The following is a 27,290-nucleotide window of genomic DNA, read 5'->3' as shown; positions in this document are numbered from 1 at the left end:
ATGTGATTGTAAAATTTACATTACATTAGTTAGTGTAGAATTTAAAAAATCACTTTACAGAATATGCATGGGGGTGGGACCCTCTTTTTGGTGTCTTGTGAAACTGCCCTAACACCTTTACATTGGTGATAAGCAAAATGCCCCCTTCTCATCTGGATACCAGAGCAGGTCTATATAATCATGTATGTGCTTGGCTAGCCAATCATTTATATTAGTTAATGACCCAATTTTGAACTGAGGAAAGCCAGAAAGCCAGAAGTATTGGCTCTATCTTAGGGAAGCTGTGCAGCTACATGGTGTGGCATCTGCTTTCCATGCAGAGGCTCTCAGGTTCAATCCCTAGCATTATTTTTTATTATTCCTATTATTTATTAAGTTTTTGTATCGCCCCTCACCCAAAGATATTAGAGTAGTTTACAATATAAAAACACAAAAATACATACCATAATAACAAACAAAAACAATACCTCTCTATAGTTTAAAAGGCAATAGGCAATAGATTATTTAATTAGCCAAAGGCATGGGATTTCTCCCCCATCCCAAATCCTAGTGCCTGCTATTTGTGTCAGGATAAAAGCTCCCATTGGTGCCAGATCAGATACAACTTCAGTGCTACCCTAGGCTTGGGTGCAGATCTGTGACAGGCATCTTATGGAATGTAGGGGGGGGGGAGTTCATAGCAGTTGCATAGATACACCCCAAATCAAAGTGAAGTATAGCAGCGGGAAGGATGGAATTTACCCATCCCCACATGAGTATTAAAAATTGCACCTTCAAATTGGAGAGGAAAATATATAGGTGTTGATATATATTCAGGATCAATTCCTGCATATAAAGATGTAACTTATTTTATAAACCACCCAAAAAGCTTAAAGGGTACTAAAAAGCTTTGTTTGCTGTTATTTTGAAAGTTCATTTGTAAGCTCCTTTGTAAGTTGCCTTGGAAGACCCTTTGAGAGCAAGGTAGCAAATACTGTACCCTACAAATGTGGGTTGCATATGAATTATGCAGTTAGAATTCTGCTTAATGTTCCTGGTTGCAAATAGAGAAGAGACCTGTAGTTATTCTGGCTTCATTAAAGCAAAGTCAAAATCATTTGTGTGTGTGTGTGTTTTTGTCTATAATACTGTACCAGAATGGAGATGAGAAGCCTGCCTCAGTGCATGGGACTGGATCAAATGCCACGACCTTAAAGTGCTTCCCAACCTTACGCCAACAAAGTTGCCGTTTTAAAGGGCCTTGAGCTAAATATAACCGGAGAAGCGCCTGGAACGCTCTATGGCTGGGTATTCAAGGTGGTGAAAAGGCCGATTTGAAAGTACAGTAATATGGGTAGGAAAACTCCTTCCCCTGAGGTTCTGTAGGCTACCACCAACCTAGTGAACATAGCATATTCTTTGGGAGGTTTTTTTTTAAAAAAAAAATCCTTGAAGAAGCTTCCTACACCCCCTCCAAAGACGGACGAAATACCCCCCCTCCTTTCTGCGGCCGCCAAGTGCTATTCTCCTCCCTTCCGCTTGTCTCCACCCCTATGATGCTCGTTTGGACTCTTCCGCCTCCCTCTTCTCGGTCTGCTGTGGACGTTCCCATAGCGTAGTGGGAGGGGGGAAGGTTTAGGGGCGGCCGCGGCCCCAGAGACGCGTCACGTGACCCTCCCTCGGGGTTTCTGGCTGAACCGGCTGCACGGCGGCTTAAGGGGAGAGTGAGGGGGGATCCGGCTGCTGCTCGGCTGCCGGCGGCCGTTTCGGTGCGGCGCCGCCAATCACTATGTCCCTGCGGAAGCCGGGCGATGGCGGCGGCGGAAGCGCGAAGCGGGCGGGCTCCTCGGAGGAGGCTCGGGAGCTCTCGGAATGCGCGCCGGGCGGGCGCCTGGTGCCGCTGCTGCCTTGGGACCGCTTCTCGGCCTGGCTGCACTGTGTGTGCGTGGTGGGCTTCGACCTGGAGCTCGGGCAGGCAGTGGAGGTGAGCGGGGAAGCCCTTAGGACCGCGTCCTCCGACCAGGAGAGATGCGGCGGGTTCTGGCTGCAGGTGGGGAAGAGGGCAGGCAAAGGCGGGGCTGGCTCGTTTCCTTTGCCCGGGGGCTGACACGGGTCGTGGGAATGCTGCTCGGCGAGGATGGAGTGGAGACTCGCCCGACATCTCCTCGGGGCGCTGTAGGTCGGTGTCCAGCTCCTTGGCTTTGTAGGCGGCTGTGTTTTGCGCCCGGCTGTCTTTGTTGATACAGCGGCTCTTAATCGTTTTTTTGGCGCGTTATGTATTATTGCTATTCAGGAAAAAAGTACTGCTGCTTCCAGAGAAGAGGGTGTCTCTATTTCCCCCCCGTTTGCTGGTTTTGCTCCGCATGTTGTTGTTGTTGTTTAGTCGTTTAGTCGTGTCCGACTCTTCGTGACCCCATGGACCATAGCACGCCAGGCACTCCTGTCTTGCACCTTTGTCCATGGAGTTTTCTTGGCAGGGATACTGGAGTGGCTTGCCAGTTCCTTCTCCAGGTGGATCACGTTTAGTCAAAACTCTCCACTATGACCTGTCCATCTTGGGTGGCCCTGCATGGAATAGCTCATAGCTTCTCTGAGTTATTCAAGCCCCTTCGCCACGACAAGGCATTGATCCATGAAGGGGTTTGCTCCGCATAGTAATAGCAAAAGAAGACGAGTGTAACGTGTTTTGAAATGTGCGGAGTTTGGGCTGCTCTCCTTTTATCAGCTGCTGTTGCTCTCAAGAGCCTCTACTTTCCTTGTCCAAGAGCAGGCATCCCCAAACTGCGGCCCTCCAGATGTTTTGACCTACACCTCCCATGATCCCTAGCTAACAGGACCAGTGGTCGGGGAAGATGGGAAATGTAGTCCAAAACATCTGGAGGGCTGAAGTTTGGGGATGCCTGTCCAAGAGGCTCCGTTGTTTCGAAAGCGGGAAAGGAGGCTGCTTCATTAACGAAAGTGATAGCAAAAGGAATAAAATTTTAAAAAAGAGCGCTCTTGTTACAGGGGTCCTTCAAGATTGGCTTGTTTGAGAAAAGTAGCTACTGTATTCCGCCCAGACTCTTTTCCCAAGTACTGTACCTTTTTAGTCCAGGATTTGTTTTTCATGTATCAAATGCAGTATGTGACTGGAAGCAAAATACAAGGTTAATTGTGATATTTGGGTCTTATAATTTTCCTCATCAGTTCTCTAAAAAACTCAGTTATAAAAATTGGATAACTCAGTCTAAACCACCCTAATAGCCCTGTGAGGCAAGTTAAGCTTGGGAGACACGGGGTGGACTTCAACATGTGCAAGCATTGCATCTTTCTGGATGGAATGATCCTGGTGCCTTTTTTCTCATGACCCAGTCAATTTTGGGGCACAGAGGAGGAAGAGAAAGGGGAGGCCATGTTGTGCAAGTGAAAGTCCTTGGGATTCCACTGATGGGGTGCATTAGGAGAAGGCAGCAGAGAGTGATAAGCCCAAGGCTATACGTACTTGATTGCTGAGGATCATTACACTGTGAGCTTTATTGTAAAGGGCCATTACAGTTGTCACACGGTAATGGTATATTAGTGTTTGTTCAGTGAGCCTGGAAAGCGTAAAAGCCATATCTGAACTCAAGTGAGGGGCAAGTCTGTTCTGCAATAGTTTTTGTTGGGAGTTCCGTTCATATCCAGAGCACATAAGACACTGTCATCTATCTACATGCATCCTGATCTTCAGCTTTCATTGGCCTTCACCAATTTGTATTAACTAAGGGGGTTATTATTTATTTATTTAACTGTTTATAATCCACACTTTCATAAAATATATCAAGGCAGCTTACAATAAAGATATAGAATCATAGAACTGTAGAGTTGGAAGGGACCCTTAAAAATCTTATTTTGAAGGCTTGTCTAAAGAGTACAGTTGACAGAAGACTTCTGAAAGAGATAGGGAGTTCCACAGGGCACATAAAAGACTTAGTTCCTTTGTGTTTTATGAACTCCAATCATGTTAAGATATGCATAATAGATTACAGTTGGTCCCAAACTTTTCACTCTGGGGGACGGGGGAATATCCTGTAAAATAGTGGATTCTATAACTCTAATGTATTTGGAGTAGATTAAGTATGATAATCCAGTTTAACAAAATTGTGCGTGTCTTATGATCATAGACCACAGTCCCGAGTTCCAAATCTATTCATGTAGCAGCCTACTCCCACCCCAAAAGAACTGATTAACTTAGGACATTTTCATTTGTTTATTTTTTACCTCTTGCTAGCAGCGGCTGAAAGAGAAAGAACCTCCAGTTGTTTGTCTCCTCTTGAGAAAATTAGTGTGCAATGGTCATTGGAGTGTTAAATTTTAATCTAGAAAACCCAAGATGTGTATCCCTGCCCAGCTATGAAGCTCACTAGGTAACCTTGAAACAATTCTATAACAACAGCAAGAAACAACAGAAAGAGTAGCTTTGCAGGGGGTGGACTAGATTGGGTCCCTTCCAACTCTACAATTCTATGATTCTAGTAGTATTGTATATTTAAGAAATAATAAATAACTAAATAACTTAAAACGTGACAACTGCATACAGTCGTACCTCAGTTTAAGTCTGCTGCAGTTTGAGTACTCTCGGTTTGAGTACTCCGCGGATGCGCGAGTTCCACGACGCGTGGATGCGCAGAAGTGATCTGCGCAGCGTGCACGCATGCGCAGAAGCGCTCTATTGGTGCTCCGTTTGAGTACTGCTCGGGGAGCGAATGGCTCCCCGGAACGAATCGCATCTGTAAACCGAGGTACCACTGTATATGTCTCTCTGGCTCCTTGAAGGAATAGGTGATTCAAATGGACTAAATTACATTTCACACGGCAGAAGTGTAAACCTGTGACTGTATTCAATAGTGAGTTTTAGATTCTTCAAACATTTTAAAAATGCACAGTGGCACTTTCCATTTAAATACTGATATCCTTTTAGATCCCTCTGTAGAATAGAAAGCTGACAAATTCCAAAGCAAACACACTTTTAGCCTCAGCTAGCTATATACATCCGGCACATTATCTTAAACGTCTTAAAATGATAATGTATGGTAAGCAGGGTTGAGGAAGTGGATGACCTCCCTCAACCACTGTGGGCAATTTTGACAGGTGGGTGCAGCCACTCACCTGTCAGTTACCCGACATCAGGTGAAGCTTTTTTCTTTGCCTGTGCTGTTTGAAATCAAACTATGTGGGCAAAAGGTACAAATTTTGCACATATTCCTGATCAGCCGATGGTCAGTTCCTGCAAACTCTGCTTCCTTTGCCATTGCACTTTGAAATCACATTTCATGGGCAAAGGTACAATGGTTTGTAGGCACAGAGAGTCAGCTGATCAGGAATGGCTGCAAACCCTGCAATCATTAGGTCTAGGGCAGGCTAGGCTCATGGGCTGGAAGTTCGCTAGAACTAATGTTAACTAATGGACATCCAAAAGACAAAACGCTTGCAAGCCATTATTCTGATCGGTAAACTGAAATCTTGTAATGCAATATGGTCTTTTTGGTTCAGTTTAGACTGTCTTTGAAACTATGGAGGTTTGGAATGTACACAATCTCTTTGATGTTAATCCCTTCCTCCATTTCTAGGTTGGTCTAACTGTGATAGCTGAATCAGGCAAAAGGTTAATGGTAACCTACAAAAAAATTATTTATAACTATTGTTTTAAATTGGTTTACAAAGCATTTGTAGGATAGCACTAACCGTTGTTGGCTTCTTTCGAGATCATGGAGAGCTATGGCTTGAGCAACTTGCAAATTAAGAAGGGAAATGGTAAGAGAGAGGGGAGTCTTCGGCACATTCCTGATCCCTAATCTGCAGTTGAGCTATAGCATGTACAGTTGAAAGTACATCATAAGATAAGAAAGATATAGATGGATATAAGTGTAACAGGTTCAGCTCATCTGCACAGAGCTATAAATAGCTGGAAAGAGTTCTTTGTGTTCCAGGTAATACCGTGTAATACCTTGGAAGGTAAGGCATTATGATTTATTAACAAAAATGGATGATATAAGCAGGAATGAACAAGCCAAAAATGCTTGCAGGGAAATGCATGGAGTTTGTTCCTGATGTTCCCTGGATATCGTTGCTGCCTTTATGTAATGGATTGGATTTTGAACTTTCCAAATGCTGTGTGCGGTGTAAAGTGAAGAGATTGGTCAAGAAAAAAGAAATCTATTGGATGTATGCAAACCCTTGCAAAGCTGCTGGGAATAAACCCTGAAATCTCTAGATTGGGGCTACTGTCTAGAAGTGCATACCCCACCATTTATGAGAATATGTGGTCACAGGTGTGCTAGTGCATGTAGCTTCGCACAATTCGTAATGCTGGTAGATTGCACCATCTTTTTGTTGACCAATGCAAGTTTTATCATTTGCAGGTAATACATCCTCAACATGCAAAACTTACAGATAAAGAGGTGAGTAGAAGTTTTAAAATACATTTACGATGGCACTTTTCTCCTGCCAAAATGTAACTTCTATTTTTCTCCCCTAGAAAACCAATATTTGCTATTTGTCTTTCCCAGATTCCAATTCAGGTAATTATTTATTAGATATTCGTGCTGTACGCATATGAAAAATGAAATGCTTCTGTTAAGATAGAACTGTACTGTTAATAGCATTGTCATTCTAATTAACGTTCATTTTTATTAAGTGAAAATGTAAGGCATATTGGTAAGAATACTTGTTTGTCCTACATGGAGAATTCAAATCAAGGTTGGCATAGCTGAGGGGTGTGAGCATCTGGCCCTTCAGGGTATCTGCAGGGCTTTGAATCCTTTGGATTCAAAGTTGCTGTGGCACTACCCCATTTCAGGACTTTCCACTAGCTGCCACCAGCAGCTGAATTAATTAACGCAGTCTTATGCATAGGTATCAAATACATGTTCAGCTCTGATCTTTCTTTCTGTTAAAAAAAAAGTAACAAAGTAAATTCAAGCAAAATAAAACATTTCAAGCTGGAGGCCCCATGGATAGGATTTGAAAAATAGCACTCAGTAGCTCGGAAGGTCGGCGGTTCGAATCCCTGCGACAGGGTGAACTCCCATTGCTCGGTCCCAGCTCCTGCCAACCTAGCAGTTCGAAAGCATGCAGGGCAAGTAGATAAATAGGTACTGCTCCGGTGGTAAGTGAAACGGCATTTCCGTGTGCTGCTCTGGTTCACCATGTTTGCCACATGAGCTGTACGCCTGCTCCCTTGGCCAGTAAAGAGAGATGAGTGCCGCAACCCCAGAGTCGTCCGTGACTGGACCTAACGGTCAGGGGTTCCTGTACCTTTTAGTGAACAGCATTTTTTCCCTTTATCACTTTGCAATATTCTGTGATATTTTCAGTGTTGTTGGTTTTGGGCAATTCCAGACTCCCATTGCATAACTAGGTGCTTACCTCCAAGTACATTACAGGAAGCCATAAACTTACACACATTTCACTTGTGCACATTCAGCGTTATGCACATGGCAATTAAAAAAATGAGAAGAACTGGAAAGGGGGCAAGATTCTGGGAATAATGACTTTGACAATCCCACCTGCCATTGCACCCAGTGTGTTTTGACTATACCTGTACATGATTTTGGCTTTAGGTGCGATCTCCAGAACAGAAGCCCTGTGTTAGTTGGGAACTACTGTACATGCTTTATACATGGATATTCTTTTCATGTTGAAATACTGTATAAAAAAAGAAATAAATTCATTTAAATTATGAGGTGGTTAAGTTTCACTGTTTTATTTACAGTATTTGTTTTAAAACTATTTCTTTATGAAAACAGGTATTGCCAACCTTAGTCATAATCTCATTGTCGTTCAGAATCAGCCCTGTTGATTCAGTTCTCACATTTCTTTTTATGTTTTTGGTTACATAATATACGTATGTCTGGAGGTTCCCTGGGTGTGGTTGTAGGACACAGCAGAGCACGTTGATGGCAAAAGAGTATGGATCTGGCATTCCTAGGTATGAGCAGAAATGGGGCGTGAACCTGGCTGAAACATAGTCTGGCCTGTGCATCTGCCTGCCTCCCCATGCTGTGCTGCCTAAGGGACAACCATTCGAAGGAATGTGTGCTCTCTCTTTTAGTGAGCAATTTGATAAACTACTAGCTACATTCATGCTATTGTTTCTTTCTAAGCAAATGGACTAGAGGCCTATTTTGTTGTTGCTGTTTTTTTTCTAAGCTGGTTTTCTTTTCTTTTCTTTTTTATAAAGGAAAGGATTGAGAGACACTGGCCTGCATAGGTCCTTCCATGATTTTGGCCCTGGCCAAACCAAGAATTAACTTTTATAATTTTGTATTTTACTTCACCTTGTGTAATCCTGCACTCTATCACATGGAAAGTTTTCCTCTTTATAGTCTCTAAGCACTGAAGTTTCTTTTTGCCTTAAAATTGGATAATCAGTTCTCTGTGATGTAGTAGCCAATTTGTATGATATTGCATTAACAATGTTCTGGGGAATCTTGATCAAATTACATGTAACTCTCCTATACAATTTATTGTTGAATAGTTCTTTTAAGACACATTATTAGCTACAGCTTATTATATCAGCATTGCAACAAAAATCAGTTAGTTACAACTTGTGTTTCCCTTTAAAGTTGATTTCCCACCCCAAGACTCAAGGTCTCTATGATGGCTCTTTAGCAGAACAATAACCTGTTTTGGATCAGCATTTTACTGAAGGAAGAAAAGAGCCTGGTTTATTGCTGCTCTAATTTCTTAATATTGAGCTAATGTTACAGTTAAATATTAACTGGAGAACCTTAGAGATGGAAATTTGAGTATGAATATGGAATTTTGGGAATCAATATGTAGTGTGAATAATTGTAACCTTAAATGATGAGCTTTTGCTCTACATTTTTGTTGTCCCCTAGCATTTTTCCATTTTTTTTAAAAAATAATCAAATGTATTTTTTAAAAAATGCCTGTACACATGCCCCAAAGATTGCCCTGCCCACTGAATAAATAGTTCAAAGTCCAGCTCTTGTACTAAGATAGTGTGTGTGTGTATCCTTGCAGTTCTTAATCAATATATTGTTTAGCTTAGCATTATCACTATATAAACCAGCAAGTACTTAATACTCTTTGTTCCGCTTCTGAAATGTAGAGCATGGAAAACAGAATGGTCATTATACTGAGCCACTGGCAATAAGAGATGGGAGAAACAATCATGTTTTTTCGTAGAAGTTTAAACAGTTTATCTACTTCTGTTTTGTTTGTAATTACTCCATTATGGCATATCTGGTATAGCTCCAGCTCTGGCATATGAGATGCAAATTTGTTAGTATTTCCTAAACCTTGTTTGGGTGAAATATCCCCGCGCCACTGGATCCACAGTTTTAAATTGCATGGAATTAAATATGGTGCTTCCGACAAGGTACTTTCCTGAAAGCTTTTGCTGCAGAGAGTGCAAGTACACAGGGGTCAGCAAACTTTTTTGGGAGGGGGCCGGTTCACCGTCCCCCTAGTCCTTTTGGCGGGGCGGACTGCATGCGGTGGGCCGGAAGGGAGTTCTCTCTCTCCCCCATCCCTCCCCTCCCCCTGCCTACCTTTTCCACCACTCTGCCTGCGGTTGGGAGCCAGCAGCGGTGATGGCGCCTCTCCTTTCTGTGCCAGCTTTCCCCGGGTGGGCAGCGAGGCTTCCTATTAAAGCCCAGCCCCCTTCCTTCGCAGGGCGGGGAGAAGCCAGGAAGAAGGAGGGAGGAGGCACCATCACAGTGTGTGTGAGGTAGGTGGGGAGGAAACACAAAAAAATGGAGCCCGAAAAGAAAAGACGACCACACCGATCCAAGCGGCGACTCCAGAACCGTCCGCAGGCTGGATCCAGAGGGCAATTTGACCTGATCCATTCCGCGGACCTTAGTTTGCCGACCCTTGCTTTAACAGGTAATAATACTGTGGCAGCTCTCGATGATCCCCCTTTAAGCACAGAATGTAAGCTGGACAATGGGACAGGAAGCCACACCACATACTGCCTGTGGAAACTTTGCAGAACTAAGACAGGAGCTTTGTCATAACTCGTTTTCAACTATTCAAACCAAGGCTTGCAACTCTCTCCCCATTTTCCTCTGGTTTGGACAGCAATGGTAGGAACTCCAGTACTGTTCAACCTCTAATGCATATTAGTGTAGACAGGCAGAAATGGACCCACTCTTAGTGTATACTAAGCATGTGTATTGTGTGTGTGCACTCTCTTTCTGCCAAGAGAGGAAAGTTAGAATTTGCAAAAACCATAGTATGCTGCTATATTAGTCTAATGGAGAAGCACAGCATCCTGCTTCAGCTGTCCCAGTATGGGTGCTCTCTCTGCCTTTCAAAAGAAAACAGCACAGCTGCACCACACCTCTGTCTTTCTCCTACTGATGCAATCTAGCTGCTGTTAGACACAAAAGTGACGGGACGTTTCAGTAAATGTATTTATTGATTGTATTTACTTTTGTGTGTCCCCTCCCCACCTTTCCTTTTGGTTTAGGTTGCCTTGGAGACACACAGTTTTGTTTTAGATTTCGACAGTCTTCTAGCAGAAAGCTTTCATGGCATTGTCTACTGGACCAGTTTGACAGAGACCTACCCATTTACTTGAAGGTTGGGAAAGTAGCTTATCTTCACTTGGCCAAACATTATACTGTAGTGCTTTTCTATAACTGGCAAGCAAGTATTGCACTGATACTTCGTAATGAAATTGTGAGGTCCATTCTGAAACCCGTTCTTCAAGAGACACCACTCAGCAAATAGCTGGTTGTGTACTGAGTCATGTAACTTCTAGTGGTCAACATATTATTTCTGGTGGAATGGAAATATTAACTATTAAAGCATATTTAATCTTCTGCAAATTCTTCTGTCCTTTGGAAATTTGTTTTCAGTGTTCCTATGTACAGTTGTTTTCAAATGTTCTGTTTTGGAGAGACCCTTACTTTGTCAGTTTGTCTGCCAAATAATTCCTGATTATTGCAGAGGAGTATCTATGGTGAACATTCAATTGTGTATCAGTTGACCGTAAAGCAGCAATGGGGAACATGTGATCCTCCAGACATTGCTGGACTCCAACTCCCATTATCTCTGAGCATTGGTTATGCTGGCTGGGGCTGAAGGGCCGCAGGTTTCCTATGCATGCCCTTAAATACATTCAGCACACCCCTATGGTTGCAAAATGCAGAGGGTTCCAGGAACACCAATAGTAAACCATTACTGTGTACTATTGGTAACCTATTCAAGCCTTTAAGAGAATTTAAATCTCAGTAGTTTGAATGATTAGTATATTTATTTGAAAGTTTATTTTATTTTAAATATAGTTAGAATCACAGCTTGCTTGCTTTTATTTGCCTCCTTCCTGTGTTCAGATTCTTAGTTATAAAAATATAGCTAAACTATGCAGAGATTTTTTCAACAATCTCAGAAAACGTTTGCTTCTAAGTTATAACAATGGATTTTCTTACCTTTCATATTCAGATGAGTTGAAGACACTTAAGTATTTTTACTGTGCCATATATAGCATTAAGCAAAATGAAATATGAAAACTGATTCTCTTATGGGGAGAAGGAGGCTTATTCTCATTTTATTTTTGCACATAATCGACTCATCCCTAAAGTTGAAATATTGCTCAGAAAGTTTAAAGTATTATGAAATGTATTTGTTTTTTTAAAAAACAGTAAAGGTTTTGGTTTCTTTACAGAAGGATCCTGCATATTATTATGGTTATGTATATTTCAGACAAGTACAAGACAAAACCTTAAAAAGAGGCTACTTCCAGAAGGTAATCTAGTTTTGGAAAGAAAGAAGTTCTGTTGAAATCATATACTGTAATGTGTTTAAGAATGAGAGGTGAATGCCCTTAGTCTTGGCTATTAACTTTCTGATTAAAACCAGTATGCATAAATGCAAAGTAATATATCCAATGTACAATCTTGGAGATAAGGAAGTAAAGGAATCATTGGCTGTTGACAATCTGGTTTATTTGCATATTTGCTTTTTGGCCCACCCACCCCCAATGCAGTGAACAACATATTTAATCTCTCCTTTTTAGATCTAGTTATGCACAATTTTCCAAATGCATGTTAGCAGAAAAATCTTGAAACCCCAGGGGGAAACACAGGGCAGGGGGCTATTGCAACTTGACATGGAGGATTGGTAAACAGGGAGAGATTAGCCCCCATCCCTGCTGATTCTTTGCTCAAAATCACAGTCTTCCGTTTGCTCCATGGACTTTCTCCATATTTAAGACATTGTCACATGATAGGTGCATCGTGTAGGTTAGGAATAATGTTACTGCTTGTAGCAGAATAAAAAGCAACAGCTAACTATAGGCATTATAAATATAAGTATTTAGTGAGATGCTTAATTTATAACTCTAAATACCATTACTGGCTTGAGGAAAGATTAATTTCAGATTATTTTCTTTCTCCTGTACTAGTCCTTGGTTCTGATCAGCAAGCTGCCTTATAGCCACATTTTTCACACTGTGCTTGGAAAAATTGCACCTGAATATTTTGAAAAAAATGAACCTTTCTTGGAAGCAGGTTGGTAATACAAATTACACTTAACTGCACATTTGTGCCATTCTGGGGACCTTTTAAAGTTGCAGTCCACTATGAATATATGACATTCAGATTGGGGGGGGGGGGAGGATGCAGCCAAGAAGATCAGTAGGTTGGAAGGTGTTTATTCATGTGTGGGTTGCCAGTTTGCCCGCTGAGAAGCCATATGGCATAACAGAAGCTGTAGCCTTGGTCAGGGTGGGTTGTTGGTAGGTGCATAAACCACAAATCTTAAGAGATATTTGTTAAGGGAGGGGTTGTTGTTGTTTTTATGTGCAAATTCTATTGCTTTATTATTATTTTTCAGCTTGTAGTGATATTGATCGATGGCCACCACCAGTCCCAGGAAAAACCTTAAATCTGCCTATTATGGGCATTGTAATGAAGGTAATGCTGAGCCTCTTCCCTTCTTGTTTGCTGGATGAATTCATGCTGTGGTTTTGTAACAATGCAATGAACATTTTTCAAAACCGTAGTCCCTGTATGTTTGCATTGATTTTATGCTTGTGAGGTTCACATAATGGGTAGGAGCAGAGGGTGTATTTGAATAGAAGTCAAGGGATATGTATGAAAATTCTGGTATTCTGGAACTTGAATTCCCTCCCTCATATTCAGACTTGTCAGCATGTGTTTCTTTATTCTCCTGAAGCTGGATTATTTCAGTGGGAATAATTTAAACATGTAATTTAAACACTGACCTATTGAATACAGGTGGTGCTATTGAATGTAATTTACACTGACCTATTGACGCAGGTGGCGCTGTGGGTTAAACCACAAAGCCTAGGGCTTGCTGATCAGAAGGACGGCGGTTCGAATCCCCACGACGGGGTGAGCTCCTGTTGCTCGGTCCTAGCTCCTGCCCACCTAGCAGTTCGAAAGCACGTCAAAGTGCAAGTAGATAAATAGGTACCTCTCCGGCGGGAAGGTAAACGGTGTTTCTGTGTGCTGCTCTGGTTTGCCAGAAGCGGCTTTGTCATGCTGGCCACATGACCTGGAAGCTGTACGCTGGCTCCCTCAGCCAGTAACGCGAGATGAGCGCCGCAACCCCAGAGTCGGTCACGACTGGACCTAATGGTTAGGGGTCCCTTTACCTTTACTATTGAAATCCATATTACTGAAAAGTACGGTATTTATTTCAATCAGGCCCGTAGCTGCACTCATAAAATGGACATTGTGTTAGCATTTACTTAATTTACTTCTGTGTTTTTAAAAGTTAATTACTTAAGAGCAATAAGAGAGAAGTTAATAGTGGCTTCAGTATGTCTCCCTCTTTGTTCTTTGCATTATTTCTTTGAAGACTTCAGATGTTCACAGGGCTAGTATCCATAGGTTGGGATGTTGAGATTGACAAAGGTATAGCTCTTGGTCATTTCAACTGTTTAAAAACACCACCACCACAATGGTTTTTAGGGAAGAATTTTTTAGTTTGTTTGTTACAATACTACACATTTTTGTGTTTTTATATTGTAACCCACCCTGTGATCCTCGAACGAAGAGTCATATCAAAATTTAACAAATAACATTAATAATAAATATTTGTACCAATATAAGTCTAGCTAAGTATTGCTTTCAGAAGTTGCTGGTGCCTCTATTAACTTGTCAGTTTAGCGTATTAGGTTATTTGTATTTTTCTTAATAATAAATTAAGCGTATCATATCTGTTTCCTAAGGTGCGGATTCCTACCTGCCATGACAATCCTGGAACAACACATGTATTACAGTCTACACAGCAGGTAGTGAATGATTCACCGGCCACTTAAATATTCCATCAAAACTTGAGGGGCTGACTTTCAAATGTCATTTCCAGACCTTAAGTATAAGGGAATGTGTGTTCTGTAAATGAGGACTAGCTATAGAGTTGCAAGTACAAAACTGTAGCATAGGAATTGGAAACAGGAAAGCTGCACAGTTTTTTTGCAGACATAAATTAGCTTCCATAAGCTTTTCTGTCTGTTAAAGCTGAAGCATAGCACAGCTTGCCTCCAAGCCCTGTGTCTTACTTTAATCCTTAATACTTTAAGAAGTTATTTGAAGCCCTTTTAAAACATAAAATCCACATATTAACATATCATCCCTCCAGCACAGGCTTGGTCTGTAGACCTTGGTCTGTAGCCAGTGGCCAATTGCGGCCCTCTAAGCTTCCCTATCCGGCTCTTAAGACTCTTCCCATACTCCTCCCTGGCCCTGTTGGGTTTTTTCCCCTTGCTCAAAAGTTTCATTGAACTCCGAGAAGGCATTTGGCATACCTGGATGGGAGATAAGAGATGTGTGCAGGAAGTAGCCTACTTTAGAAAAGTAAGATGTGCTTTTCTACCGTAGCTGTAATGATTTAGAATGAGGGGCGAGTAGTTGAGGTAACCATGTTTGCTGACAATACCAAAGTGTTCAGGGTAGTTAAACCAAAAAGGGATTGTGGAGAGCTCTAGAAGAATCTCTCTAAACTGTGTGGGTGGGCCATAAAATGGCAAATAAAATGCAGTGTAAGCAAGTATAAAGTGATGTACACTGAATTTTAAAAATGTTAATTGCACATATATATATATTCATGGGGTTGGAACTGGTGGCGAATGACCAGTAACGAAACCTTGGGGTTATAAGTAGATAGCCCATTGAAAATGTTGACCCAGTGAGCAGCAGTTGTGAAAAAGGCAAATTGCCAACACACCGTTCAGGGTACCAATTGGAAGTATTCACTGAGAAAAAAACAACTCTGTTAGTCGCTGTAGGCAACAGGCAGAGAAGTCCAACCCCTTTTACTCCAAGTTGGGAGGATGGAATGAGCGGAGGTATCCTTCTGCCCAGCTCTCCTGGCTAAGCCTCCTGATAGCCACTGAACATTTAGGTGGGAAGTACCAGTGGGAGCCAGCCAAAAGCCCCCAAATGGAGTGGATCTGTGCCAATCTACCTGCTATGCTCCTGCTCCAGGCTGGCACAATGTTCTTACTGCCTGCCCCATGCCTTCCTCCCAAGCTGCCATGAATGGTAGACTGTGGATGTAGCAGGGTCCTTATGCTCCATAAAACCCTGCTGGCTGGGGCAGGTGGGTAGGTGAGGGAAGCTTAAGACAGCAGCCATAAGAGAGGAGGGCCAGTCAAGACTTTTGTGATACACTTAGTAAGAGAGTTCGTCATCATTTTAAAAGTAGCATAGTACACCCAGCCTTTTATCGCATGATCTGCTGCTAATTTGACCAAAAGCTTTTTGTTTTGCTTTTAGACAGACACACAGGTCTCCATTGCATTGCCAACTGTCCATGAAGTTGATCTCTTCAGGTAAAAACTGAAAGGCATATTGGCTTAATGTTTCTGAAGTCCTGAAGCTGTCGTACCGCATCAAATAGAGTTTCAAACACTGAGGGTTTTAATTACTGCCTAGCAAATGGATATTAAGCATAAGCGAGGCGTTGTTGGCAATCTAGAGCATACAAAAGGAGGGGATTGTTTATAAACGTGACAGTTAATTTAACTGTATTATTAATATGCCTGCAGATATGTATACACTTACCTGGGAGTAAGTCTCATTTAACCCGGTGGAGCTTATTTCTGAGGAGACATGTTATGTTGGCGCTCTCAGTCTCTCTGTTGAGTGCATTGAGAACACAGATTTTCATTACTCCCTTAATATAAGCTCTGCCATTTCTCAGGGATACAGTTTGCAAGAGTGTAAAGGGAGAAAGTACAGTGGTGCCTCGCTTAACGAATGCCCTGCTTAACGAAATTTCCGCTTAATGAAAGGTTTTTTCTAGTGGAGGTTGCCTCGCTAGACGAATTTGTTTTATGAAAAATTCGTCTAGCGAATCGCGGTTTCCCATAGGAATGCATTGAAATTCAATTAATGCGTTCCTATGGGCAAAAAAAAAAAATTCAGAAAAAATGCAATGCATTCCTATGGGATTCGCTAGACGAATTTTTCGTTAAAAGAAAAGACCCGTGGAACGAATTAAATTCATCTAGCGAGGCACCACTGTACTCATATTCTTCTTGCCGCTGGGCCACGCTCCTGCAGCCCTGTCCAGATATCTTGGCACCTTTATGATCTCTTTATAGCAGGTGCAACACAGTGAAATAATTATGTATTTGGCCACCACATGACCTGGCCAAAGCTGGACGACTGTAGTTGTATGGCCTCTGGCTGTAGATCTACCCACACTTTATATTTGCGGCTTTGCTGTCCCTTCCTCTTTTCACCTTTCAATAAGCCTCAGTGGCCAGGCATATCTAAGACTCTCAAGATGGTTGTGAGCCAAGGTCACATTTTCAGTTGCACGTTTCTCCCCGCCTCTCTTTTTTGCTTTTCCTTTTCTTTGCTCCCGCTCTCTCTGCTATAAGTAGAGGGAAAATGAAAAAAAAAGGAGACTATTCTTGTAAATCTGTTTCAGATGTTTCTCGCCAGTGTTCTTTCACATCCAGATGCTATGGGAGCTCGTGTTGTTAGGGGAACCGCTTGTTGTCATGGCACCATCACCATCGGAGTCTTCAGAAACCGTGTTGGCACTTGTAAGGTAAACATATGGAGGAGTCAAAAAGCTGCATGACTGTGATCTCACCATGAGTCACAGAATGTGAAGGCTCTAGCAGAATCCTAGGAATGGCTTGGTTTTAGTTAAAAACGACAACACCCCTGTGAAACTGAAGAAAAGTTTTGAAAAGCATGTAAAACCTTAATACTTTCAGGGTTTTTTTTTTAACATTGCTGATAGTCTGAGAAGAGTCTTCGCAGGGCTTCCAGCCTCACCCTCTGCCTTTTTGGTGACCCAGAATGGTTCTTGTTTTCCAAGGCACTTAAAAGAAAACCACAAATTGTGCAAACCCCAAACCTTCAGGAAACACCTGCTACCCTACTTGCACAAGCTGATGTAATTTGCATTATCTTTTAAGAATGGAATGTGGATTAAAATAATAATTACAGTGAATTTTTCTGAGAAGTTAATATTATCAAATGCTACAAAATAATTAGTGATATCCAACATTGTGTGATTGGAAGTGCTGGACTTTCCTCCATGTGTGCTCCCAAATTTGCTCTTGAGCACCCCCCAACCCTCCAGACCAGATTTGTGGGTCATTGGGGGTGTCTACATGGGGAAAGAGAGGAAGGAAGTACTGTTGTGCGAGCAGAAATCTGTTCTCCCTGTGGATAGACACAATTGGATGTCAGAAGGACCATGGATTGTGTTTCACCACCAGTATTGGATGGAACTGACCCCATGTACCAGGGCTTAAGCCTCTCTGAAACCAATAGGACAGATTACCATAACTTCAATTGGTGGAGACTTGGAGTTAATCCCCTAAAGCTTTCGTTGATGTCTTTTTAATTTTAAACAAATGCCTTTATTTCAAAGCATTATTGAAAATAAGTGAGGTGTTTGAAGCAGCTTACAAGCACTTCGAAAACAGAATTAAATTAATAGCAAGTAGGACTCAGGACAAAATGTTTTAGTGTGGAGCGTTCCTGTTCAGGGTTTCAGCAAACTAGCAGTGCTTTTTTCTTTGACACTCCATTCATCTCTCCCCCAGCACTCATTTAGTCTAATACTTCTAACTTGTATACTGTTTTGGCCACATAAGGATCCACATTGGGAAAATATGTTCTCTTTTAGGATAAGATTAACAGTTCAGCAGCATGTATTTTGAAAGACAGTAGTAAAATAGCAACAGCATAGCAAAATTTACCTGTAAGAATCCAAGAGAGTAAAATAGCTTTCATTTTTCACCAGTTTTCACCTAATGGACAATGTCAGCACCAAGGTAACATCCCTTGGTAGGCCTCCAACTGATCAACCAGAGCAGGCATAGGCAACCTTGGCTCTCCAGGTGTTTTGGAACTACAACTCCCAGGATCCCTAGCTAACAGGGCCAGTGGTCAGGGATCATGGGAGTTGTAGTTCCAAAACATCTGGAGAGCCAAGGTTGCCTATGCCTAAACCAGAGTAATCTACAGAGTAAATTTGTAATATTCCCTCTCTCTCTCTCTCTCTCTCTCTCTCTCTCTCTCTCTCTCTCTCTCTCTCTCTCTCTCTCTCTCCATTCACACACTTTCCTTCTGTGTGTTTGTTTCACAGCTGTATCTCACCTCTGAAGTACTACAGTGATTTTAGGCCTTATTTTACAATACATGACAGTGAATTCAAAGAATATACCACTCGTACTCAGACCCCGTAAGTAAAATGGATTATACAGTTTGGATATTTAGACTCATTATTTAATCATAACTCTTGACTTTAAAGGATTGGTGTAGACTAGGGACCTTAGCCTATGAAGCTTTAACAAAAGCCCTGCCCTTCAGTTTTGTAACAGTGCAGGCCAGAGTCAGCTGTTTTAACTGAGTCTCATGCTGAGAGATGGAAAATGGAAAGCAGCTGATGTTTTGATATATTCCAGTATGTAGAGTTTCAACTTGTACTAACACAAATTCTGATTACAGGACTGTCAAGACACCCTCCTAGTCAGAATAAACATTTCTTAAATCAAGTAAGATCCTATATGGCAATAATAGGAAAAATAACACCTAAGAGTGAGAATTGCAAGAGACTCTAGAAATAAATTCTGTGAAAACAGGTTGCCCCTTAACGCAATATTGTCAAGAAAGTAATGACCTCCCAGATAAACAGGTTAAAGTAGATTTTGTCTTTCTTTTTTAAAAAGAATTGTAATTTTACATTATGTCACATTTTCTTGTAAAATACTGTGGACCTGAAGGGGTCCCCCCCCTTGAGCACATTTGTTGATTACTCTTAATAATTGTCAAAATATTATATATATTTAAAATAAATTTGCAGTTGGGGACCTGCTTTTTTTAAAAAAAAATCCTATATGGTGTACCAGAATTCCTATGGATTGATGGCATTCAACTAAGTTTTACCCAGAGTTGACCTATTGAAATTAATGGAAATTAATTAATTAGTCCTTCCTCTTCCCCCTTACACCAATGAAAGGAGCTTTCCTCTTCATGAAAAAGGCTACTGTAGATCCAAGCCTTAGTCTTCAGTTCATCACAAGCCTACTATTTGTGTTTTCTACAACAGACTATCCAGACTGCTTGTCTGGAATATGGTTACTTTAAATCTATGCAGAGGTTATTGATCTTATTTATACCCTTCCATTTTTCAGGCCTTCTGTCATATTAGGAGTGACAAATCCATTTTTTGCTAAAACTCTGCAACACTGGCCACACATCATCCGAATAGGAGACATTAAACTGTCAGGTATTTTTTTTAATTGACTGAAGATTTCTTCTGCAATGTACAGAGTATTACCGGTACAAGTTATTGTCTTTCCTTTTTTAGCTTAGTTAAATATGAACAAAATATGAAATAATAGGTGCATTATTGTTAAGAAGTAGAGAGGTGGTTTCGGTTTAATGAAAATCTACAGGCTGGTTTTGCCTCTTCAGTTTATAGATTAAACTTTGTAAAAACTGAACTGAAATAGGTATAAGTAGGGATAGAAAAAAAATATGCAAAGTAATGTCTTTCAGAACGTATTTCCAACTTCTTTGAAATGTGATGAAGTGCACATTTAAACCAACAAAACTCTACATCAAGCTGAATAAATATGTTTCCATCTATGAAAACATTTTGTAAGCTTGGCTGTTTACAAAATTGTATTAAACTTACGTTTTACATGGTTACACCAAAAGATGTGCAAGAACCTCTTGAATGATCATGCCCAAGGATCTTCAGATCTTAGTATCTGACTGACTCACAGTGTTGCTCCCTTCATTTTGGCAGGTGAAGTACCAAAGCAGGTAAAAGTGAAAAAGCTAAAGAACTTAAAGACTTTGGATTCTAAGCCTGGTAATGTTTCATCACTATAACTTACTATTTGCAGAATACTGTTATAGGCCAAAACCAGAGGAGAATCCCATTGTGGTTGTTTTCCCCCCTCTTAGGTGTTTATACATCTTATAAGTCATACTTGAATAGAGATGAAGAAATCATAAAGCAGTTACAAAAGGTAATTTCAGACTTGTAGTTGAACTACCATACTATATGCATGCACCCATAGTATAAAGTCTGTTAAATATTAGATACCCTTATCAATAGTGTAACTTGGTAAACTTGTGGTTCTCAGGCTGTTAACTGTGATTGCCTTTTTTAGGGAGTACAGCAGAAGCGTCCCGGAGAAGCTCAAAGCATAATCCTTCGTCGTTATTTTTTGGAACTGACCCAGAGCTTCATTATTCCTCTAGTAAGCTGCTATGTCTATGACACTTCTATACTGAACAATGAACATTACAAAAGCTTTATAATCTAAACCTTTAAGAAGCTAGAATAGAGTTAATAATTTGAAGTCACAATGGGTGACTTTGAACGGCCGTCAGAAAATGCTTAAGAAATGTATTTATAGGGATTTGCCAAACGCAGAGATTCAACATCAATATTTTTGCATCTATTTGTTGTTCTAGGAACGATACGTAGCAAGCCTGATGCCTCTGCAAAAGAGCATATCACCTTGGAAGGTGAAAATACATTAATAACATAAATATTTATTTTGTGAATAGCCGCCAGCTTGTGTTTGCTTACAGCTGTGTTTCCCTCATAGAGCCCGCCACAGTTGAAGCCATTCAACCAAGAGGAATTTATGAAAACTCTTGAGAAAGCAGGGCCTCAGCTCACCTCAAGATTAAAAGGAGACTGGATAGGACTCTACAGGTAATGCTGTTTTACACCTTGACTATTGCTAAGATTAAAGCCTGAGAAACATCCAAATTTCATGTTAAAAATATATTGGAAGCAGCAAAAAAACCCCACAAAAACCCTTGCCTCTAATGTTAACTGAACTGCTTTGTAAAATAATGTTATGGTTGTTGCCCCTTTTCTCTTACAGAAATTTATAAATCTGTTTAACTTGGTTTTTCACATTAATAGAGTCTTATATAACGGTTGTGGATTTTCATGACCAATTGATCAACAGTTGGTACCAAGTGTTAGTACTGACGTACAAAACCTTATGCAGTCTTTGTTTTTAAATTGCTTTCGGATGTTTTATGGGAAGCAGTTTATAAATGAAATTATAAACAAACCTTTTTGAGATGAAGCTAGAAGAAATACAGTATTCCAAGTGTGGTCGCACTATACATTTGTATAATGGCATTATGATAGTGATATATGCATGATATAGCATGGGTTTCACCTTTTTTCCTCCAACTGCTGGGTCAACATCTTCACTGAGCTATCTACTACCCCCCCCAAGGTGTTGTTGCTGGTCAATCACCACCATTTCAGAACCCCTGAGCATATATGTGAAAAATTTTTTGTAGCACCATGCATCATTTTACACTTGTTTACACTGTGTTACAGTGGATAGGTCTTTTTGGGGAACTCCACTTTCTACATTATTATTATTTCTTATTATTTATTGAGTTTATATACCGCCCTATACTCTGAGGTCTCAGGGAGGTTCACAGAAAAAAAATCACAACATATAAATCAGAATAAAAACAACCCAATAACACTCCCCCATTCAGAGAACTGTCCATTTAAACCTACTCTCTGCTGCCTACTTCACCAATTCCTGATCCATAACTGAACTGCTCCTCTTATTCCATAACTGTTAACCTCACTCAGGAGTCTTTAGTGAGATACCTTGTCAAAAGCTTTTTGAAAGCCAAAGTACGTTATGTCAACCAGATCACCTCTAGCCATATGCTTGGCAGAGCAACTTTGTAACTTTGATTTCGGAGTGTCACCTTGTTCCACTAGTAGAACTAATTTCCCCTTTGTCTTAAAGGCATTTTTTGAAATCTTACAACTTTGACGGTTGGTTCAGGAATCGACGGAAAGAAATGACACAGAAGCTGGAGGCATTGCATTTAGAAGCGCTATGTAATGAGGTCAGGAAAAACTGCTTTTCTTTAAGCCTTTTCTTCCTTGTCTTCTCTGTAGAAATAAAAAGCATAATTTGTCCTTGAAAACCCAATTTAAATGGTACGGCCAATGAGGGCATTTCCACACTTTCATTTGCCCTGTGCCGAGAAAGCATGGGCCCCAAGCAGTTTCCCCCTTGCCCTACTCCTTTTCCAGGGAAAACCTATTTAGCTCTAAATTATGAGCAAACAGCAAGCTGGGGAAAACTCAAATACCTGTTTGCTCCGATGGAGCACTAAGAAGCAGTTTCCCCCGGGGAAAAGTAGTGGGACGAGAGGAAGTGTGGATAAGCCCTGATTGGAGTAGCATTTGTTAATGGCTGGGATCCAAAGGGCTATGCATATTCTCCCTTATGTACATTGGGTCTTTTCAGCTGCTCTTTTCTAACTTGAGTTCTTTGTGCCCTCTGAAATTCTCTCTCCAAAGTCAAGGGACCCTTGGGAAATCAGCACTGCCTTAGGTACAGGGGCTACCCCTCAATAAAGTGGGCATTTAAGACATTTCCTAAAGCTCCAATAATGAAAGGTTCCCCCCCCCCGCGCTATCATTGTAAAGAAATTCACTGAATCTGATTTTTGAACATAATTCTTCTGATAGGATTTGCTTTTCTGGAGTCAGAAGCATACTGAAGTGGAAACAGTGGATTTAGTTTTGAAATTAAAGGATAAAATGGTAGGTAGACAAATTGGTGGGTAAATGTATTCAACGTACTATTCGTCCATTATCGGTGCTTTGTGTTATGTCTCATTCTTACTAGTCAAGTACTCCATCAGAGCTTGAATTCACTGAGAGGTTTCCATCTCCCCCACAGACTCAATGCTTAGCTTGTACTTGTCATACTGGACCTGTCCCCAAGACCTGCTGGAATGCTCAACCACCTCATGCTTTGAGTACTGCTATTATTAGGGGGAAGAGTAGTGATTTTAAAGCTTCCTTATTTGGGTTCTCTAGGAGAAAGGACAAAGCTACACAGCAGGATTATCAAGCCCCTCTAAAGGCCCAACATATCCCTACCTGCAGCTTTACTTGAGATTGAAGAAAGTTGCTTGCAGAATATGCTTTCTTGATAGTAAACCCCTCTGGTGGTCGCATGTAGTTACTGAAGAGAACTGCATTTACAAACATTCTTAGAGAATACTTTGTATTTAAAACTGCTTTCATTAGTCTGAATTGCATATGAGCCACTTGGGTTTCTCTGTTTGGATGCTTGCACTAATATTTAGCCAATGTGTGTATTTTCGATTCTTCTATCATGCTTGTTTTCATAAATGCTGACTTCTTATGGATTCTTTTAAGATGACCATGGATTTTTAATTACAATTTCTGTGGTTATAGGCTGATGGAGAAAACTTACCTGTGAAACCAGGCACTGTGGAAAAGTTACAGATGCACATTGATTCAATTATTCTTGCACTGCCAGAAGATTTACAGGGTATACTCATCAAAACGGGCTCAATGTGATTAACTGGACTTTTATGCAGCCATATGTACCACATCGCACATTTGAAAGGTGTAAAGGCACTTGCAAAGAACAGTGGACATGCAAAGTATATGGTACTGGAAACAGACTGTGTTAATACTTAAAACATTATTTTAAGCAGCCCCTTAGGTTCAACTTGAATATGGAAGCAACTGATTATTATTTTTTGCATACGTTTAAAATTAAGTGCTCTTACTGAACATCTGCATGCAACTTAAATTTCCACAATGCAGTGCAGACACTGCAGAGCTTCTTAAATGGGTGCTGATCTGCCCAATTGTATTAAACTCAGGGGAAGCAATATTCCTGTTGGTTTCAATGACTACCACACTTAATGGAATAGGTAGTAGCTGTCCAGTGAGTACTTTGTCTTGATATTTTACTTCCTATTAAGATCTCAAATGCTAGTCTACTAAATATTATAATTCAGTTCAGTTATTACAGAGCTGATGGTCAAACCTGAATTCATTTATTCAATTTATATCCTGCTTTTCCTTCAATGAGCTCAAGGCACTGTATATGATTCCCCACCCTTGATGCCAATTTTACCCTCACAGCAACCTTTTGAAGTAGACTGTGCTGAAAGATAGTGGCTGGTTGAGGGTTAGTGAGAGTCATTGCCGAGTGAACATTTGACCCCAGATCTTTCCAGTCCTAGTCAATTACTAACCACTACACCACCCTGGCTGTCACACTGGTTTAACAATTGGAATCACCCATGTAGTACTGAACACTCCTCAGTTTTCCTTCTCTTAGGTCCATGTATCTTCTCCCCACATTCCCAGTTACAATAATTGGAGCCTGCTCTAGTATTTAAACTGGGAAAACGGGTTGCTGCTTATCATAGTTTGCAGGGCGTATTGATTTTAAATCAAGGCAGTACAAATCCCAATTTAAATCAGCAAGAAAAAAAGGCTGGTTTAAATCATTCTCATGGATACATCTTAGTATTTCCTAAATAATGGTGCAAATCTCACCACTGGGGCCCTACTAATGTATAACTAAATATTTATACGGTTTCATTTTTGCAACCAGGCAAAAATGCATCTTTTGCCTCACTACATATATTTTGTGTGCTTTCCTTCTTCAACCCTTTAAAATATTTGCATATAGATTCTTTCTTGCACTTGGCACCCATGACAGTTTGTGAGGTTAAGTTTGGGACTATAGGAAACTGAACACTGGACAATTGTCTTCTCTTCTCTCCAGTGTTGCTCCTTTCTGTTTCGCTATGCTTTTGCCAAGCCCTATCCTCACAGAATCAAACAAAAGTAACAATCAAAACTGAAATGCCCATGACTGATACAATGAAGTAACTTGGCAAAGTGCAGGTGGAATGTAAATATTAATATCTGATAAATTATCCAATTAGTTCTTCATACATAGAAAAGCCTCCTTTAATTCAGTGGATCTGGTATAAGAATATATTCAGTTTACAGTGTAACTTTTAGAGCCAACATGCTTATATTGAGGTTATTTAATATTAACCTAGTTGGTATTTTAGAGACTTTGTATTTAGATTTTTAAAACTCAATTTCACATTTGAAAAAACAGGTGGGGAATTGAGCTTTTAAAAAAACAAAACTGAAACTAAACATTGCTTTTTTAATCCACTTTGATTGTGTCCCCACCCGGGACTGAAACCCGACTCATTCTTAGTTTTGAGGCAGTCTGTGATTAGAGGTAACCATAGTCTATGCAGTTCAGATATTACAGCTTATTTTAAACTATGGAAAGGAACATGGAAGCCCAGGGAAGAGGAGCACACAGACTTGTGGTGGTCCTCCTTCTCACATCAGCTCTGTGACATCAAATGACTTGAGATTACAGTGAGTAATAGTGAATTTACTACCTATCAGGTCACAGATCTGTTTCTAAAATATGAAACTAGTGGTGCCCAACCCTTAAAAAAAGAAAACATAATTAAGTGGGTGCTTCTTGTCTAAAGTCTTAAGCTTGCTATCATAAGTCTAAATTTTAAAATGTGGCACAAAGATTAAAATGGCAAAGGTTAATTAACAGAAACTTTGCATAATGGCCATTCCAGAAAATACACATTGAATGTGTTGTGGAGTTTGTTGCACATAGATCAGGCTGCTGAACTGAAATGCCTCTTATTTCCTCATGCCCAAGCACGAATGGGGAGACGAGAGTGCCTTGAGGACAGCTGCAGCCTTCTTTGTATGGTGATGGTTAGAGAGAGCTACCTCACCTCCCCAACCCCACATTGGGGTTTTATCTTTTCCAGCACCATTTTGCACACATGGGGCTGATCATGTGCAAAAACAGGTTTGTGTGTGTGGATTGCCCTTGGTGGGTTGGGGTGATGACCGTTTACTCCAAAGTATGTCAGTTAAATAGCAACAGGAATACTAACTTGCATCAAATCAATGTCCGTCCCAATTTTGTTAAGTGCATTGGGTGCTTTGCTATCATGTCATAATACTTAATTTTAACTGCCTTCAAAGAATGTGGTTATGTAAGAAGGAAGAGGCTGATTTTAATCTCGTTTCTCTAGGGAAGCCTTTTGTGATTCCCTGCTGTAACAATAACCTTCAAGTATTCTGTTCACAGGTAAAAGCAACAGACAAGTGTGGACAAGTGTGCTAAGTTCAACCTCCATGAGCTGGAGAACAAAATTCTGAAGCTGGGAGCCCTTCCGGGTTTGTGGATGCTTCCTGTGTGATTTTAAATCGGGGCTTCAAAATCTCGAGAGCTTTCACAAGTACAGGAGGCTCCCAGCTTCTGGGTAGTACACATTTAGTGGATTTCTCTCCACTCCCTTGTTACTTTTACACAGAAATAGAATACTTGAAGAGGGTTAATGTATATACTATAAATATATGCATAATGAGCCATTTCTCATTGTAATAAATTAATTCTTGCTAGATGCATAACTTTTTTAGAACACAAGAACATAGGAGTTTGATAACTCTTATGAAATAGGACTTGGAGGAACCTTCTAAGAATGTTATACCAATTCTAACATGTACCAGTATATTGTGGTATGTTACCATTAGGAGCAGAAATGCAACAGCTGGGTCAAGACTTAATGATGATCAATACTCCACCACATTTCATTTATTTCAGGCCCGTTGTAGGAAAAAAACTGCCTTTGTATGACATTTTGTACCATTGTTTAGAGTCTTTAATTTTAGCTATACACTACCCTCTGTATTTTTAAGGAGATGTATTTTTAATATTCACTTACATGAATTCCAAATCAGAAGTTGAAAATAACATGTATAAAAGAGGACTTCGACAATTATGCCACTATTGCATTAATATTTAACTCACTGTTTTGCACAACTAAGTAGCTTTTTTTTTAAATACAGCCATTAAATCTTCATTAACTGAAGCATTGCATAGTATATTGGAACTAGCTACATTAGCTTATTTTCTAAATGTATTTTTTTAAGGCAAATAAATTTCACTTTTACAGAAA

At 40.5% G+C, this 27,290-nt stretch overlaps 1 protein-coding gene across 1 annotated transcript; it reads left to right on the top strand.

The window, feature by feature from the left end:
* Positions 1–1,559: 1,559 nt before the first annotated feature.
* Positions 1,560–27,290, top strand: DENND6A (DENN domain containing 6A). The gene is made up of 20 exons (XM_035106377.3): positions 1,560–1,963; positions 6,360–6,398; positions 6,476–6,518; positions 10,439–10,551; positions 11,639–11,719; positions 12,377–12,482; positions 12,808–12,887; positions 14,171–14,233; positions 15,717–15,772; positions 16,879–17,001; positions 18,559–18,654; positions 19,607–19,701; positions 20,227–20,292; positions 20,388–20,452; positions 20,597–20,686; positions 20,904–20,957; positions 21,041–21,150; positions 22,229–22,331; positions 22,963–23,037; positions 23,701–27,290. Exons 1-20 carry the CDS (start codon positions 1,769–1,771, stop codon positions 23,824–23,826), a joined length of 1,779 nt encoding a protein of 592 aa, XP_034962268.1. The 5' UTR covers positions 1,560–1,768; the 3' UTR covers positions 23,827–27,290.

Source organism: Zootoca vivipara, chromosome 2 (genome assembly GCF_965207765.1).
Source record: "Zootoca vivipara chromosome 2, rZooViv2.hap1.1, whole genome shotgun sequence".
NCBI lineage: Eukaryota > Metazoa > Chordata > Lepidosauria > Squamata > Lacertidae > Zootoca > Zootoca vivipara.
The sequence above is the reverse complement of the archived record's forward strand: the minus strand, read 5'-3'. Positions and strand labels throughout refer to the sequence as shown.

Excerpts from the sequence above, each read along its gene's own strand:
- DENND6A (XM_035106377.3), top strand. The coding sequence starts at position 1,769 with ATGTCCCTGCGGAAGCCGGGCGATGGCGGCGGCGGAAGCGCGAAGCGG. Across the intron at positions 6,519-10,438 it reads TTTCCCAGATTCCAATTCAG|GTTGCCTTGGAGACACACAG; the intron begins GTAATTATTTAT and ends CTTTTGGTTTAG. Across the intron at positions 21,151-22,228 it reads GACTGGATAGGACTCTACAG|GCATTTTTTGAAATCTTACA; the intron begins GTAATGCTGTTT and ends TTTGTCTTAAAG.